General features: G+C 38.3%; 1 protein-coding gene across 1 annotated transcript in view; it reads left to right on the forward strand.

Annotated features, from left to right (window-relative positions):
• GADL1 (glutamate decarboxylase like 1) overlaps positions 1 to 17,471 on the forward strand; it is a 166,335-nt gene that overhangs the window by 32,709 nt on the left and 116,155 nt on the right. Inside the window, exons 2-6 of the mRNA XM_063722158.1 lie at positions 248 to 420; positions 4,884 to 5,010; positions 7,224 to 7,314; positions 11,047 to 11,153; positions 11,874 to 11,989. Coding sequence (XP_063578228.1) covers positions 248 to 420; positions 4,884 to 5,010; positions 7,224 to 7,314; positions 11,047 to 11,153; positions 11,874 to 11,989 — 614 coding nt within the window. The remainder of the gene's footprint in view (positions 1 to 247; positions 421 to 4,883; positions 5,011 to 7,223; positions 7,315 to 11,046; positions 11,154 to 11,873; positions 11,990 to 17,471) is intronic.

A 17,471-nucleotide genomic window follows, 5' to 3' on the forward strand; every position in this document is an offset into this window, starting at 1 on the left:
GTGACATATATAATAAGGTAGATTTACTTAATCCATAAATTGTGAGCTTTCTTTGTAAAATTTTCCTTAACTCTATCATACCATGGTATGTCATAAGAAATTGTCAGCTCAACACCTCAAATGATGCCTTCATGTATTAAAAGATGTGCCATTGGAAGCTGGGATAGTGATGCATTTTGTCCCCTGTGCTTTGTTATGTGATGTAATTAGATTATATCTCAAACACAATTTGTTTGCTTGCTTCCAGGAGATATTGATCAACAAGAGATGATTTCAAGTAAGAAGAATGCTGTTCTTGTGGATGGAGTTGTGCTGAATGGCCCTACAACAGATGCAAAAGCTGGAGAAAAATTTGTTGAAGAGGCCTGTAGGCTAATAATGGAAGAGGTGGTTTTGAAAGCTACAGATGTCAATGAGAAGGTAAAAAATTAAAACCTGTAAGAAATTGCAGAAATGGGAAAGATAGATGTTCCCCAAATCAGTATGGCTGAATAGAAGGCAAATGGGAAGGCCAAGTTTTTATTTCTTCTATGCCTTTGTCTCAAAAGGATGTCCAGATATAAAAGTGCAGGCTGTCCTTCAGGCAATTCCTGCTCTTCTTGAAGGGTTGCCTCCTTACTCTGGCGGTCATCATTCATGGGAAGATTGGCTGAGGCCCTAGAGCTTAATCACATAAGGACATGAAGCACAGGGATGAAACTCCCTGCACCCTAGATAATAACGTAGATAAGTAACCTGCTAATCTGACTTATGCAACTCTCTAATGCTCTTTGCTCCCCATTTTCTGGTGCACACTCTTCATGTTGTTCATGAGAATCAAGCAAAAGATAGAAAAGGATGTGAAAACATTTTAAATTTATCTTGAGGTCCTTATGAAGAGCTTGTCTAAATTTAGCCTAGAAATCTTAGTTGGTTAAGTCTGACTCCTTTCTGGTACCAATTATCGGTTGTAGATTTCAAATTCAGGCTCAAATTCAATTCAAATTGATATTAGAACCACCACTAATGGCATCTACTCTTAAGAATACTTACTATGTTCTAAGGACTACTCCTTATGCATTTAATCCTTTCAAAAGCACTAAAAGGCAGATATTATTACCTCCATTTTAGAGCTGGGAAAGAAAGTCAGGTACAAAGAGGTCAAATATGTTGTCCAAGCTTATACACAAGTATCAGAGCTGGGACTAAAATCCAGGCAGTATCACTTCACAATCTGCACTCTTAACTACTCCATATGCCTCTTAAAATTACTGAATTAACCTTTATATCACATTGGTTTTCATGTTGGAGGTGGATTATCAACAAATGGATGTAAGAAAGAGATTTTTATTCCAGTTATATTAGTTAGAAATAAGTATCATTTTTAAAAGATTTTGAAAGTCAGGTGATATTTATTCTGAATTTTTGATCACGTGCCTTTTGGAAAACTAATAGGAAAATAGATTGATGCATGAATTTGGAAGTTATGTTCAAGGCAAAATCCTGATGGTGTTTGGTATTTGCCCAGAGAGCATATTTATAATTATATAATTTCTGTTCTTCTCTGTACTTGTGAAATACTTTGGACCTGCTTTACATTGGAGTACACTGTTCCTCTGGCAGTTTTTTTTATTGGCCTTTATTCAATCATTAAATATTAACTGAGTATTAGCTATGACTAAAGCTTTATATTCAGCCCTAGAGAATATAAAGAAAAACAATATAAAGGCCCAGCTCTGAACAGAATTTATAATCTAATTGGAAGGATATGTTTTCATTAGAAAAGGCAGCAGGGGTCCCAGTAAGGATGTGATAAATGCTTTGAGACTAGAGCAGATTTTTGGGATTTCACTCAGGAGCGGGTACTTTGAGCTCAGATGTGGAATGTAAGTAAAGGGCAAGTGAGACTTTTGGGGGGCAGTGGCAGGGGAAGAGAAAGGTTGGCGTTAGGGTACTCATTCCTGGAGGAAGAAAGCAGGAAGGTCAATAATGTTAAGAGCATTGCAAAAGGACAAGATGTATTTAACACAGCAAGGGGACCATTTTTTGCCCGGAAAAAAAGGGCTCACACAGGGGACTAATAAGATGAGAAACGGAAGATCTTCAGATCCTAAGTTGTCAATTAAGGAACCACAAGTCAATCACAATGTAATAGATGTGCAGGCTACCCACGGGAAGTTGGATTGAAAGCTATGCTAGAGTTGGGGGAAGGAGGTGAAGTTTTCATACCACTAACTTAGCCTACCTTGTTTGAGATCCAACAGAGCACCATTAAAAGGTAGCCTGCAGGTATATACCCAAGCTTGGTGCAGTGATCACTGCTAGTTTCATTAGCAGAAAATTCTTCATCAGCCAGTTTTTAAAACTGAATTAGAATTTATATTCAGTAAAATTTACCCCTTTGGGGTGTGGTTCTATGAGTTTCAGAAGTCATAACTATTACTACGATATGATGGAACTGTTCTGTATCTTCATTAGAATAGTTATATGACTATAACTATTCTGTGCCTCTCTTTAATCAATCCTCCCCTTTCCTCTAGCCCCTGAAACCACTGATTTTCTTTCCCTATGATATTTGCCTTTTCTAGAATGTCATGTTGATGGAATAGTACTGTAGTAGGCTTTGAGTCTTGCTGTTTATCCTCAACAAAATGCATTTGAGATTTATCCATGTTGTTGAATGCACCAGTAGTCATTCCTTTTGATTGTCTCAGGCATTTCCAATTTACTTCTGCCTGTCATGGTTATAGCATCAGAGTTTCATTTCATACTACTTGCACAACTTGGTATTTCCTCCTGCTTCCCCCAGCCTGCCAGTCTTTTCACTCCCTGGCTACTTCCCTATCTCTCTCCTCCCCTCCACAGCCAAAATTTTTAGAGATTATCTATATTCCCTCCCTCCATTTCTTCACCTCCTACATTCTCACTTCAAAGCAATCTGGCCTCCGCCCCCACCTCTCTAAGTCAAGCTGCTCTTGCCAAGAACACCTCCTTGTTGATAAATTCCATGAGCACTTCAGTCTTTATCTAATTCGGCTTCTTAGCAGTATTTGACAGTGGTGAACATCTCCTTCCTAAAGCATTCTTTCTTCTTGGTTATGGTAGCACTAAACTCTTAGGATTCTCCCTACCTTTCTGGCATGACCTCCACAGTACAGGCAGGCTCCTCTTCCTATGCCCATTCGTAAGTGTTGGTGATGCCCAGAAAGATTCTGCTCCTTTCCTTCTCTGCTGTAGGTTCTCTCTGAGCCACATCAACTACTGTTATATTATCAGAGAATATCCCTGAAACTCTGTCCTCAATCTTTTGCAAGAGCCTCAGATCAACTGCTATACAACTTTTGGATATTCTGAAGGTGCCTTGTCCTAAACATGCTTACACCTCATCATCCCCACACCACCCCAACCAGATCCTTCTCCTGCTATCCCCATTGCTGCCATCCAATCTTGTGTCCAAGCTGGAAACCTTAGGATGATCCTTGGCTCATTCATCTTACCCTCAAAATCCAACTGATTTCCAAGTTCTAGTGATTCTGCATTTTAAATATCTCTAAAAACTACATACTTAATACAGCATTGACTGTCATCCAGATCATCACCTTCTCTTGCCTGGCTTATTACAGCAACATCTTATTTCAAATTTTATTTGGAATCTCCACATAACAACTAAAGCTATTGCCCCAAACACAAATATGATCCTTTCATTCCCCTGTCCTAAACATTTAACTGGCTTCCTTAGAGCCAAGTCCAAACTCCGTAATATGTCACATAAAGCCCATTATGATCTGAGCCTTGCTTATCTCTGTTTATTCATTCATTTATTCAACACATCTTTATTGAACACTATTACGTGCAGACTCTGTGGTAGTCACTTGAGATCAGTGAGCAAAAAGACAGATCTGCTTGTATGGAGATTATGTAGGATACAATAAATAACAGTATATTAGAGGGTGATAAGTGCTTTGTAAAAAGGAATGGTAGGAAAGGTTAAAGGGGATTGATAGAGGTAATGGGTAGATTTTAATTTTAGGTAAGGGAGTCAGGATTGCTGTTGTTGAGAAAGCGACTTCTGAGCAAAGCTTTGAAATAAGTGAGGGATTCAGTTATGAGGATATTTTGAAAAACATTCTAGGCAGAGGGCACACATAGTGCAGAGACCCCAGTATGGGAACATCCCTAGTGTAGTTAAGAACAGTAAGGAGGCCAGGGTGGCAGAAGCAGAGTTAGCCAGAAGGAAAGTAGCCCCAGATGAGACTAGAGGAAAAATGAAACCAGGAGAAGCCGATCGTAAAGGATCATTTTATGTCTTTGTAAGGACCTCAGGTTTTACTTTGAAAGAAATAGGGAGCCATCAGATGTATTTGAATAGAGGAATGGCCATGGCTTAAGTTTAGGAGGATCATTCTGGCTGCTAGGTTGATTGCAGACTGCGTAGGGCAGGGTACACGCAGAGAGAAAAACTGCTTCAGCATTCCTGTTTTATTTATTTCCTCTCCATTTCTCAAAAATCTGTGTTCAAGCCATACCAAATGTACTTGATTTTACAGATGTGCCATAGGATCGGAATTTATCTCTTTTAATTTTACTTTTGATCTTTGTTACTTCTGTCACTTCCATCTAGAACCTCCCTAAACTTTGATTCACTCCACTCTTATTCTATGTAACAACTTAGATATCAGTATCACTAGGAAATCTCCCTTAACCTTGCAAATCTAAGATGGCACCCCTCATTGGTTCCCATCAACATCTACATTATTATCATAGTTCTTTTCATCTGAACTATAGTTGCATGTTTAAATCACCTGCTGCCCAGAAGCTTTGTAATGGTAGAGTCCACGTTTGTAACATCCTCTCAATACCTGGCTATGGTGAATACTCAATTTGTGTTGTGGTTGAATCTCCAGGTGTGTGAATGGAGGCCTCCTGAACAACTGAAACAGCTTCTTGATTTGGAGATGAGAGACTCAGGCGAGCCACCCCATAAACTATTGGAACTCTGTCGGGATGTCATTCACTACAGCGTCAAAACTAGTAAGAACTTTAATTTACTTCCTTGATCTGTACCTCTGACAAATTCTTACGTTTGTAAAGCATTTATTTACCTCTCAAAGCTGAGTATAGCAATGTTTATGGAACGAGAAATCTGGATCAAAAAATTAGTAGTTCTGATGTTTTTGCAATGGTCCCTTTAATTCCTAATCCAGATTCATTGCCAAGGCCAAAGATAAGTTGATAGAAAAACTGTTGGTGTTAGTGTTTGTATGTAAATATCCTCTTCTCCTTGCCAATCCCCACATACTAGTTGTAATCAAGATCATATATTATCACTGCTACTTATTTCTTGTGTTAGACCAAACTGGCAAATAGTATTTTGATTATATAAATTTGTTAAGGGATTTTAAATCTTGATGGCCCAGAGTATGCAAAAAAAAGTGTTCAAAAGGTATCTTTAATATAAACAGAAATGATTTATTTGGAAGACACTGGTTAGCTCTTGGCAGTTGGTAATTGCCAAACTATTTGATCAAATCTGGCTGTATCAAAAATAAATAAAAGCCCTTAGATAGATATAAGACAAATGAATAAATTCCAAGTTTTTGATGAGATTTCACAGTGATGTCATAACTACTGTGAACTTTGTACGTGCAGTGATGTGATGTCAATCTTACACTGAGGCACCATTCCAGCTTACCTGTTAATATCCTGTTCATCCAGTGAACAAGTTTCAAAAATGGGAGAATAATCTTCCAAAATATTTGTCAGTGTAATGTAAAGGTAATCTAGTGCTTAAGATCATACAGGCATTACTTTGTAAATTCTGACACTGGACTAAGTTTAGTGGAAAGAACATAGTAAAATTCTGGCTAAAAATAATTGGATTATATTCCTTTGGGAAAGTGGTGTATGTATCAAAAACTCAGTTAGCATTTCAAAAGCAGAGATATGTATCTTATTATTACAGTGCATGTCAAAAGTGCAGAATGACATTTAATGCAGTAGATTTTTCAGTTTACTGGATATTTTCCATGTTACCATGGAAATCAATCATAAATTAACACAGAACTAAAAAAAACTTATTAAAATTACTTGTAGCAGTGCCTGTTTTTTTTTCTTTTTTGCCAGATCAGGGGAAGTTTTCCATGTTTAAGCTGAAAAGACATTTTCTTTTGAGACTTGTTTTTTTATTGATCCCCTAAAGAGAAAAAAAAATAAATAAACTAAAACCAGATGCTGTAAATTGTAATGAGAGGCCACCAAATAAAATGATTCCCAAATACTCAAATGTAGAAATAGACCTCCTGCCTCTTTGTTCTGTCATGCTGAGCTTCCTGAGATTGAGAATGTCAAGCCAGTTAGCCGGGTGTATGGTGTGATTATTCACATGGTGTAAAGCCAAGAACCTTTATGAGACCTTTTATAGGAGGGGAAAAAAATTAAAATTGGAACAAGACATTGTTTGTCTCTTAAAGGCGATTGCATTTCAAGCAAATTGAATTAGAAGTGTACATAAACCGCATAGTGAGTCACATCTTACTCCATCTATATACTGCCAGTTGCATGGGTCCAATCTGAAAAATGAAAAGGCTGCTCAGCCATAGCCTGGGGTGAACTCTGTTGTGAGTGAAATGTATATGAGGTGAGAAGTTAATATTGATATTTTCAGAAAAAAGGCAGTACCCTGTGATCCTTGGACAAATAGTGTTCAAATAATTATTTAAGGGTTCTGGTTTGGGTCTGGGTTGTTAAAAAGATGAGCAAGTAGTAAATCAAAACTCTTAAAAGACAACTCAGATTTTACTCAAACACTGATCAGTAGAAAGGGCTCTAAGATGGGTCTTCAAACATGTTTTTCCTTGTACATGATACTGTTTTGGATTTTTTTAGAATGAGGTATAATTTATATTCAGTAAAGTGCACAAATCTTAATTGCTCGGCATGATGAATTTGTACATAGCTGTGCATATGGAGCCATCACCTGGATCTAGATATAGACCAATTCTAGCACTCCAGAGGCTCTCTGAAGTCCCTTCCCAATCCATAATTCTTTCCACAAAGTACCTAGAATGCTAACCGCCATCTCAGATAGCTTTGTTGGTTTTGAATGTCATATAAATGGAATTACGTTATATATAACTCTTTTGTGTGTGTCTGCTTTCATTTTCTGAAAGATTCGTTTATGTTAATGCTTTATCAGTAGTTTTTTTTATTGCTGCATAGATGAACACTCCGTTTTAAATTTACAGACCACCCAAGATTTTTCAACCAATTGTATGCTGGACTTGATTATTACTCCTTGGTGGCCCGATTTATGACTGAAGCATTGAATCCAAGTGTGTAAGTGCCATGCTATGAAAGTTCACACCAAACGTGGACTAGAGACTTTAAGTAGATGAAATTTTATTTCAAAAATTTCTATTTAATGGTTTCTTTTGCATAGTGCCATCGTAAATAATGGAATAGTTTTATGATACTTATCAGTATTCAAATAGCTATTTGATTTAAATAGTGGTACCGTGAGATGGAAAAGGCAGTCATTATTACCTCCATTTAACAGATGAGAAAATTAGGCAATTTTTTATTTGTTCCTGCATGAAAAATCATTTTCTGTGCAAAGTGATGGACAGACATATTGAACATAAATAAACCTTGACTCTGCCCTCATGGAGCATAATATCTGGTATAAAAATGCTAATCGAAGTAGTCCACAAAAATTAATGTAAAATCCAAACTCTCATCTGAAGGAAAAGTACAAAGTGTTCTAAGTATTCATATGAATAGGACAATTTTTCCTAGTTGGAAACTCAGGAGAGTGTGCTCTGCAAAGGTGACAGTTGACACTGAATAAGTGTTATTAGATGATAAGGTGAGGGATGAGTTCTAAATAGACAGAATGACATGTATAAAGACCCTGTGGCAGAACACAGCATGCCATTCTCTATGAACTGAAAGGCCAGTGTGGGTATAGCTGAGAGAGTTACAAGGACTGTAGTGGAGAATAAGACTAGAGAAAGAGAGGTAGAGATAGAAGCCAGACATACAGGGCCCAGGTGACCATGTTTATGAGTCTTTCTAAATGTAACAAAAAGCCATTGAAGGTTTCTAAATCACTAGGTGCCATTTGCTTACTGAAAAAATCTCTAAAAATATAAATAGATTGGAGAGGACCCGTTAGGAGGGCATTAGTCAGGTGAGAGGAAAGTAGCTTGGACTTGGAGAGGAGAGATAGGAATAGAGCGGAAAAGAATGAGTTCAGAAAATAAAACAGAAAAGATGGGATACACATCTTGGAAATAATGGTGAAAGGGAGAACATTTCTGGGACAATGCCTGGGTTTCTGGCTTTCATAGCTAGGTTCATGGTCATATTCATAGAAATAAGACGCACTGGGAGAGGGAACTGGTTTTCAAGTATATGGTGAAGGAGGCAAGAGCAAGCATTCCATTTTCAGTTGTGGGCATTTGAGTTTGCAGTGACTTTAAAATATCCAAGAATGCATAGGAACTAAGCTGAGAAATATATGGGCCTGGAATTCTGATGTCTATATGAAAGGTATAAACTTAAGAATTATCAGTGAAATTATGGTAATTGAAATGTTGGACGTGGATGAGATTTCCTATGTCAGTGATTCACCACACCCTGACTATTCATGAAAATCACTTGAGAATTTTATAAAAATGTATTGATACCTGGGTGCCAACCCAGGCCAATTAAATCTGAATTTCTGTGGCCGTGCCCCATGCATTGATATATTTACAAAGTTCAACAAGTGATTTCAATGGGAAGCCAAGATAAAGAACTGCTACCTAGGGGACAGAGTATAGAGTGGGGAGAGAAGGCAGCTCAATACTGGGCCTTGAGGACATCTAACATTTAATGGTTAGGAGGAACAGGGTCAGCTTACAATGGCAAGAATAGAAGGAAAAAACCAAAAGGCTAGCTGTGGCAGCCACGAGGAGTGTGTGCCTAGTGTCACATGTTGTTGAATATTCAACTAAGAGCCTAAACAGCATCCCACTGGATTAGCTACATGGATGTCACTGGCAACTTTAGGGAGGTTTTGATGGAGTGATGACAGCAGATACCAGGTTACAATCAGTTACAGTGAGGGTAAGTCAGGAGAGACAGTAAAATTACACACCTTTTTCAATCTTTTCTTGTATATCCCGGGTTTTCTAACTCTTCATCTAAGTTCAAAAATCTCTAAATATTTCAGATTAAAGAAGTGTTAAATTGCTGCTAAGCTAAACCATCCACTCAAAATATGCCAACCCATGAGTGTGTTCTATCTTGTCTTCTCCTCCACCTCCGGGCTGATTCCTAGATTTACAATTGAGCCAGTTTTCAAAGACAGGCTTAATACTTTTTTTTATTACGAAAGAGTAACTATTTTATATATATTTGTAGGTTCATATAAATATATGCTTTTTTCATACTTTTGGTGTATGTACATTGGCTTCATAACATGGTTAAGAAATAGAATCTATCTTTTTAAACTTTTTTTGAGACAGAATCTTGCTGTTGCCCAGACTGGAGAGCAGTGGCATGATCTCGGCTTACTGCAACCTCCGCCTCCCAGGTTCAAGTAATTATCTGCCTCAGTCTCCCGAGTAGCTGGGATTACAGGCCCCTACCACCATGCATGGCTAATTTTTGTATTTTTAATAGCGATGGGGTTTCACCATCTTGGCCAGGCTGGTCTTGAACTCCTGACTTATGATCCACCCGCCTTGAACTCCCAAAGTGCTGGGATTACAGGCATGAGCCACCGTACCCAGCTGAATCTATCTCATTTTTAAGATGGCATAACATCTGTAGAGTTGACACATATATAGGTGATACATAGTAGGTGACCAGCTTTTATGCCTCAATCCAAGGTTTTCCTTTCCAGATGTTAAAATAATTGCATTAAAAATTCTGTGACTATAAATCTAAATGTGTCTGCTTAACTGACATATTTAGAGTACACATTTATTCAGATACAATTTAATGTAATCCCTTAATTGAGAAGGAGATCATAGATATGTAGTCACCCTCAAGTTGTCTGGAGAGAGAAGATACTCAAACATTATCAAACAAGGCATGGTGACTGTTGCAATGTGGGTTCCCAGGAATGCTGCTCTAGATGGTGTTTAGTGAGTGGGACGTTTATTAAGGAATACCCTTGGGATCAACATGAGTGACCTGGGGAAGGAGGAGGAGAATGCAAGAAAGGGCAGGGATAGGAGTCAAATTGCCATGCAGGCTTCATGACAATCTTGGCTGATGCTCGGAGATCTCTGGAACTAGAGTGGCCCTTCAAGAGAGGTCTGGAGTTGGGCCCAGACAGCTAGGCCTTTACATCTCCAACAGCCATCAGGTGTAGACCACCACAAGAAGTGGTGTGACCCTGGAGGAGGTAGCTCCCTGCAGCCAAGGCAATCTCTAAAGCGGCTAATACAGCAATGTTCCGACAACAGCGTTCCAGCCCGGAGCAACACATCCTTCATTGACAAGGGATTTGGGTAGTGCTTTGCAGTAAAATTATCACATAAGAGATGTCTCACAGAACACTCCTCATTTATACAGACACAGAGAGTGTAGTAGAGGAAACCCTGGTTCAGGTGGAGTAATCTCCACTTAGAATATCTAGAGGGGACTGTTAGCATACTCATGGCAGTAATCTGATAAAACCTGGTTACCATGACAATGGATTTTCTTTGACCATCAACAGCATCCAAGTCAGTGTTCCAAGCATCCACAGAGTGAAATGGCCACTGCTCATGGCTAATACATAGAATGCAAATGCATTGCCTTTATCTCTCCTCATGGAATTGAGGTTTTCCTTGAAAATAAGACTGCTGTAGCAGCTTGCAGATCCCTAAGGCCACAAGCTATTGGCATTTATCTAACCATGACTAGTGCTGTCACTAATGGAGTAATTCTCTATTTTCAATGGATAAATTTCCAAAGACTGCCTACACTTCAGCAGCCACTTGGTTTAATAGAACTCTTTGTGCATTTCTTGGGACACCAAAGGAATGTTTTGACTCTAGTCATAGAAGTGAAGTGTTTTTTATATCTATCTAGTTATACGTATGAGGTGTCCCCAGTGTTTCTGTTAGTGGAAGAAACGGTTCTGAAGAAAATGATTGAATTTGTTGGCTGGAAAGAAGGGGATGGAATATTTAACCCAGGTGAGTACAATTAGTTATTGATATCAACCTTCCAATACAACCCCGTAAAAATTTATCCATGAGGAACAACTCCTTGCAGATTTATACATGACAAAAAGTTTGATATTAATAATTCTACTTGCTGAGAATCTAGCTTCTGCCTTTCTCCAGAGTGATAATATTTTGCATTAGTGCTAAATAAATGACATACATACTTAATGAATGAGATGCCTACAGTTTAGGATTTATAACTAACACAAATGAATTGATTTGATGCTGGAAGTTTGGAAGGGCTATAAGTCCTCTAAATTTTAAAAATCAAATTTTACTTGAGAAGATTTCTGAGTTACATTTGTTTATCCTGTAGTCCTTTTTTGTAGCCAGAAACCAACAAATATTATTTCAGTTTTATTGATTAGGTGACAAAGAATGTTAACTATGGAGACTTAGGTACTGGCCCTAAGTCTAGAGCTCACAGATTGAGACTTTTGGTTTGAAAAAAAGCCTGTCATGGGAATAAACCAAAATTTATCCTCTAAGAATAAAAGTTCTAGAATTAGAGATTAGGGTATGTAATAAAATATTCAGAATAATGGGAGCAGGGAGGTTGGTGTTCATGTGCTTTACACAGTGATTTTTCATTAGACTAAAGCAGCCATGGCCATTCATGCTTTCCACTGTATTCAGCATTTTGCGAGCTATAACTTCATGCTGTAAATATGCCATTTTAATTTTTTGCAGGTGGCTCAGTGTCCAATATGTATGCAATGAATTTAGCTAGATACAAATATTGTCCTGATATTAAGGAAAAGGGGCTGTCTGGTTCGCCAAGATTAATCCTTTTCACATCTGCAGAGGTAAAAATTATTTTTGGTATTGAATATAGATTTTCTGAGAATGTATATTTAAGAGGGCTTTGAGGACTCCCGATGCGATTTTGTCCTATACCCATGTGACTAATATGCTATAGTATAACATAGTATTTCATTCCAAAGTAAATTCTAATGAGTTTGATGTTGTAACGCCTGGTCCAATTTTGTATAATTACATTTAAAATTCAGTCTGTAACAACATTTTAAGAAAAGAATATTTAATTTGAAAGTGCTATCTCTGTGAATCTTTGAGTGTCTTATTTGTTAGTACTTAGATGAACACTATGGATCTCAGCTATATCTTCTACTCACATTTCCTTGTAAAATGATTGCTTTGATTGGCTAATATAAGGGATGTGTATCTTACTGTATATCTTTTCCCTGGAAAAGTAACAATGAAAACACACACACACACACACACAGTTGTTGCTACAGTTCTCCATCTCCTATTTTACTCTCCACTAAAGTAGGAGGTCAGACAGTGGATAAGCGCATTGGCTTTGAGTTAGGCTGCCTGGATTCAGTCCCTGACTCTGTCACTTACTATCAGAGTAACCTTGAGTGAGTTAATTTCTTTGTGCCTCAGTTTCCTAAATTTGTAAAAATAAGTTTATCACTTAGTTCTTATAACCAACAAATCACCCCAAATATACAGTTATCATTCTATAACTGTATATTATCACTTGTAAGTCTCAAGATAGCTGGGCAGATTTGCTGCTCTTGGCTGGGCCCCCTTCCACGTCTAGGGGTTGGCGGCTAGGGGTTGGCTGGCTGATGGCCCATCTATGAGTGGCTCAGCCGGGATGATTCCAGTGATGCCTCTCTGCTCCTTATGTCTCTCATTCTCCAGCGGGTCAGTCTAGGTGTATCCTCATGGCAATGGTGCAGGTATAAAAGGGCATGGCAACACATCAGGCCTCTTGAGTCTTAGCCTCAGAACTGGCCATTGTTACTTCTGCCTCATTTTCTTGGCAAAATCCCATCTGTGAGCCCAGATCCAAGACGTGGGAAGAAAGACCCCACCTCATGGGGGGACTTGCTGTAAAGTCACCAGGCAAAGGATTTGAATACACGGAACAGAGAACAACTGGAACCATTAGAACAATCCAGCAACCACGCAGTAGTCGCTGATTAGTGAGTTTTGGTAAATGTTAAATGAGTAATTGCATGTAAAGTATCATCTGGGATATAATAGATTTTTTAAAATATTAAATATAATTGTTACTAGGAGGAGAATGATCCAGCTGCAACAAGGTGGGCAGAAGTAGATGGCACAGCTTAAGTGCAGCCTTTATTGGAAGTGATTTTTTCCCTTTCCTATTCTTGTGTGATTCCAGTGGATGCCTCTGTCTATTCTCTACCACTGCTTCATCACCCAGGTTCTTGGCAGAATGAGTTTAGCTTCTTAACTTCTGAGATATAATATCAGGTATCCCGTCACTAACATGAAGTGGACAAAATAAAAAACTGAGTTTGTTATTTCCAGCTAGGCTTTCCTGTATCTATCATTTTCTTCTAAATACAAAAGTTAGTTTCTTATTGCAAAAGGACAAATTGTGCACTAATTTCTCCTCAGTAGGAGAAAATATGATCACTCTCATGTTTTCCTCTCGCCCTGTCTGACCTTTGCTCTGGTTCTTTCAGCACTAAGTGCAAAGTGGGAGTTGAGTGATTGGAGGCAACTGGGAGGAATCATCTAGCCTGAGATTCTTAACTAGCCATTCGAGGCTCTTGTTCATAAGACATTCTTTCTGTACCAAGAGAAGAATTTTTGATAATGTGGACAGCTGGGAAAAAGTACTTGATTATTTGGGATTATTATGGAAGAGTTTCCTTCTTCATGCTTCAGCCCTGGATGTTTCAATGTGAGGGACCCCAGTGGATCATAAATGCAGAGTCTCTTCTGCATTCAAACTGCTATTTCTAAGCTGTGGAAAGCTGATTAAATAGCGCCCAGGTTATCAGCTCAGGTTTTTTACTTTTGCCTTTTTCATTCCTCATTTGGTTTAAAGCTTGCTGGAGTTCTCTTCTGGAATAATTACCATGGAAAGGGAAAAGATATTACATGGAAGCCTAGAATAAAGATTATGCCTGGGAAAGATCAGTAAGAGGTGGGGCTTATGAATTGGGAGTGAAAAGAAATTGAAACCTTATGTAGTTGTGAAACCAGAACTAAGTGGTTTTTAAAAACTTTCCAAATAGAGGCAAAATATATGCCTTGGCTAACATGCCAGCAGAAGCTGGAGCCAGAAAAACCAACAACTAGGTAATTCCACAGAAAAATTACATCACTTCGAGCATACTGTAGCCTTCAATTTATATTTTCACCCCATTGGTTGAGACACTACTTTGCAGGCTCATTCCTTTCCCTACTCTCTCAAAGAGTCAGGTTATAGCATTTGCACTATTTTAATTCATGTTTTATTGACTGCCTTTACTACTTATTAACAACAAATCCATCTATTTCATTAAAGAATTAAAGAAGGATGTGTTTACTAGACAGTCTTAAACTCTGCGTTAGTCTTTTTGCTATACCTCCCTTATTTTCTTTTATGGGTTTGGTCCATGGCCCAGTACTGTTCTATTAGGTGGTCTTTTCCGGTTTTTGTGCTACCCCAAATTATTCCATTTCTATCTTGCACCATCAAGTGCAGAATATACGTACCCACCACTGAAGGTGTTTTTGCATGTGTTAGGCTTTTATTGTAATTCTACTATTGATAAAGACCTGCAAGGTCATGACAAAGACCTTTGCACTGTCAGTATATCCAAGGTTGCCTCTCTAGTGCTAAATAGGAATCTAAGAGAAGGGGACTTTTGGAGAAATAAAATAAATCTATGGCTTGGTTTGCACTTTGATATAAATTTCTTGGGTGTATAGAAATCCCATGTTTGTAAAGTTCCTGTATATTTCAGATCACTTCTGGAATTAGCATAAAGTAGTGATCATGATTTGCCATAAAAAGTGAGGGAAAAAAGAAATCCTTACCTTCCAGGCCAGTAATCAATGGGCTAGCTCCTCAGCAGGGCTTAGGCTAGGAGAGGCAAGTGAGGTATGTAGGGTGTGTCTCAGGGTCATGCCTCTAAATTTTGCACCCTAGGTGCCTCCTTCACTTCCTCCTGATTGCTGGGTGAGGGCTGAGGTTGAGTTGCGATGGGATGTGATTGCAGGTCTTCTCCACGGGCAAGCAGGTGCTTCATAGGACATCCTGCAGAGCATGAGGTTGGGTTCAGTCTATCTGGTTTCTGGTTCTGGCCTCTTTGGGAATTAAACCAGCTGTGTGTGGTTAGAGACATCCCTTGGACACTTTTTCTTCAGTCTCTAAAATGTAACATTTATATACCCCGTTCTCTCTACCGGCTAACTTGAAAATCAAATTAGTCAAGCACTGGAGTCCAGGTGTCCAGGGCACAGTGTACATTTATATACCCCGTTCTCTCTACCAGCTAACTTGAGAATCAAATTAGTCAGCACTGGAATCCAGGTGTCCAGGGCACAGTGTACATTGAGGAGAAAGCAGCAGTTCATTGAGAAGCTCAAGGTCATAGAAAAAAATCCTTGTGGGAGCCAGAAAGTAAAACTCCAGCTCAATACTGTCTTTCATGTAGGCACTTGCTATTTTATCTTCATAGAAGTGAACACCCGCTGAGAGTTTTTTCGTCTTCTGTAGATTTATGAAACCTATGGGGAGGTTGAGTCTTAGAACAACTGACTTATCTTTTGCCAGTGATAGAAACAGCCACTGTTTGTTTCTAAATGCAGTTGTTACTTCTGAATTCCAGCCTTCTAGGTTTTTCCTTTCCTTGAAACTACTCAGCATGTCTGAAGCATCACCTTCTTTTGTTCCCCTTCCAGGACTCTTCCTTCTCTGAAGCTTTCAGATGTTTAAAACTTCAGTTTTGCAGTTTTTTTTTTTTTTTGCTCTATCTCAGATTGACATTGGGTTGTATTTTGCCCTGAGGTACTTAAAGATAGCTCCACTATTCTTATTCTGATTACAAGATTTTTATTCAGCAGATTCATTCGTTGGAGATATTTTACTATTTCTCAGGGGGAGAGCATTGTGCTTTTCCTTATAGTTAGATGTCAGTGGGGTAGGCTAGCATTTATCATTATGAAATCAATAGCTGTTTGGTTGCCAGAGCTCAACTCTCTGGTGAGAAATAATTCACCCGAGCTATGTCACCTTAGCTATGGCAGGCAGGTTACCGCCAACCAGCATAGGCTGGTGGAGCAAGTAGAGAATTAATTACACTTTCATGTACATTATTACTCTTCAATATGCATATGGTCTTTTAACAACCTGAAATAAAAGCATCCTATAGGCATTTTGGACATGTCCTATTTGATATTTGGAAATTAATTATTTAGAATGGTTTCATTTTTCCTGATGTTACTTCTGCATTTATTTTTACAGAGTTAAAAAAAGAGCTCCCAATAAAACTCTCTTGACAAAAGAAGGAAAAAAATTACCACATTTGAGAGAATATATCAAGTGAAGTGTGAAGGCATGACTACTCTTTAATGTATTCATACCTACAAATTACTAAGATTTTTTTTGGTACAATAATGTCCTTTAGCACCTTCATTTTTCTGGCAAGAAAAAGAATTAATTGACCACCTGTCCTCACTAATGTATGAAGAGTGACATATCCAATGTTTGCATGCTAATTATTTTATGGACTTCATGTAGTATAGAGAAGGCCCAATACTGTAAAGCAGACACTACTGTTTATCAATAAGAAATAGACCAGACTTAATTCCATATTCATCTATTAGCCTCACTCATGCCATAGCTGAGTAAAGTAGTTTGTCTATTATTACTTTTGTTCTTATGATTTTAGCCACATTCTTGGGTGTTTAATTTCAGTCTTGTGTTCAGTATTAAACAAGATTGGTCAAGTGTCTGATCAGCACTTATAACTCATGGTTTGCTCTAGGAAATAATTAAATTCCTCTCTAGCCTGTGATTGCAATCTTTGAGATAGAGTCTTGTCCTCTCCTTAGAGGGTTTCGAGTCAGCAGTGGACTAGATTCTAAGTTTCCATTAATACTAAGTCTTATGAGTAGCATCAGGGGAAACTTTACTTTTCTCAATGGGATGGAAAACAATAGCATCCGGTGTCCTAGTTTGTTCCATGTGCCAGACTCTGTGCTAAGCCCTCTACATATTTTATTAACCCATTTTTGTCTAGCACAAGCAGATGGAGTAGGCATTATTGGCATGATCCGTTTAAAGATTAGGATTGAGGCTTGGAGAATGTATATTGTTTGTTCAAGATTCCATAGCTGTAACTGGAATACTTGATGTTAAATCCTGGTTTCTCTGACCCCAAAGTGAATGTTCTCAACCACTATGCTAAGGAGCTCAATTAAATTACTTTTTTATGCAATAATGTCCCAAAGATTGTGCTCAGCCATGCTGACTTTCATCTACCTTTGATAATAAGCAATGCTTTTTTTGTG

The sequence above is a fragment of the Pongo abelii genome, chromosome 2 (assembly GCF_028885655.2).
Source record: "Pongo abelii isolate AG06213 chromosome 2, NHGRI_mPonAbe1-v2.0_pri, whole genome shotgun sequence".
NCBI lineage: Eukaryota > Metazoa > Chordata > Mammalia > Primates > Hominidae > Pongo > Pongo abelii.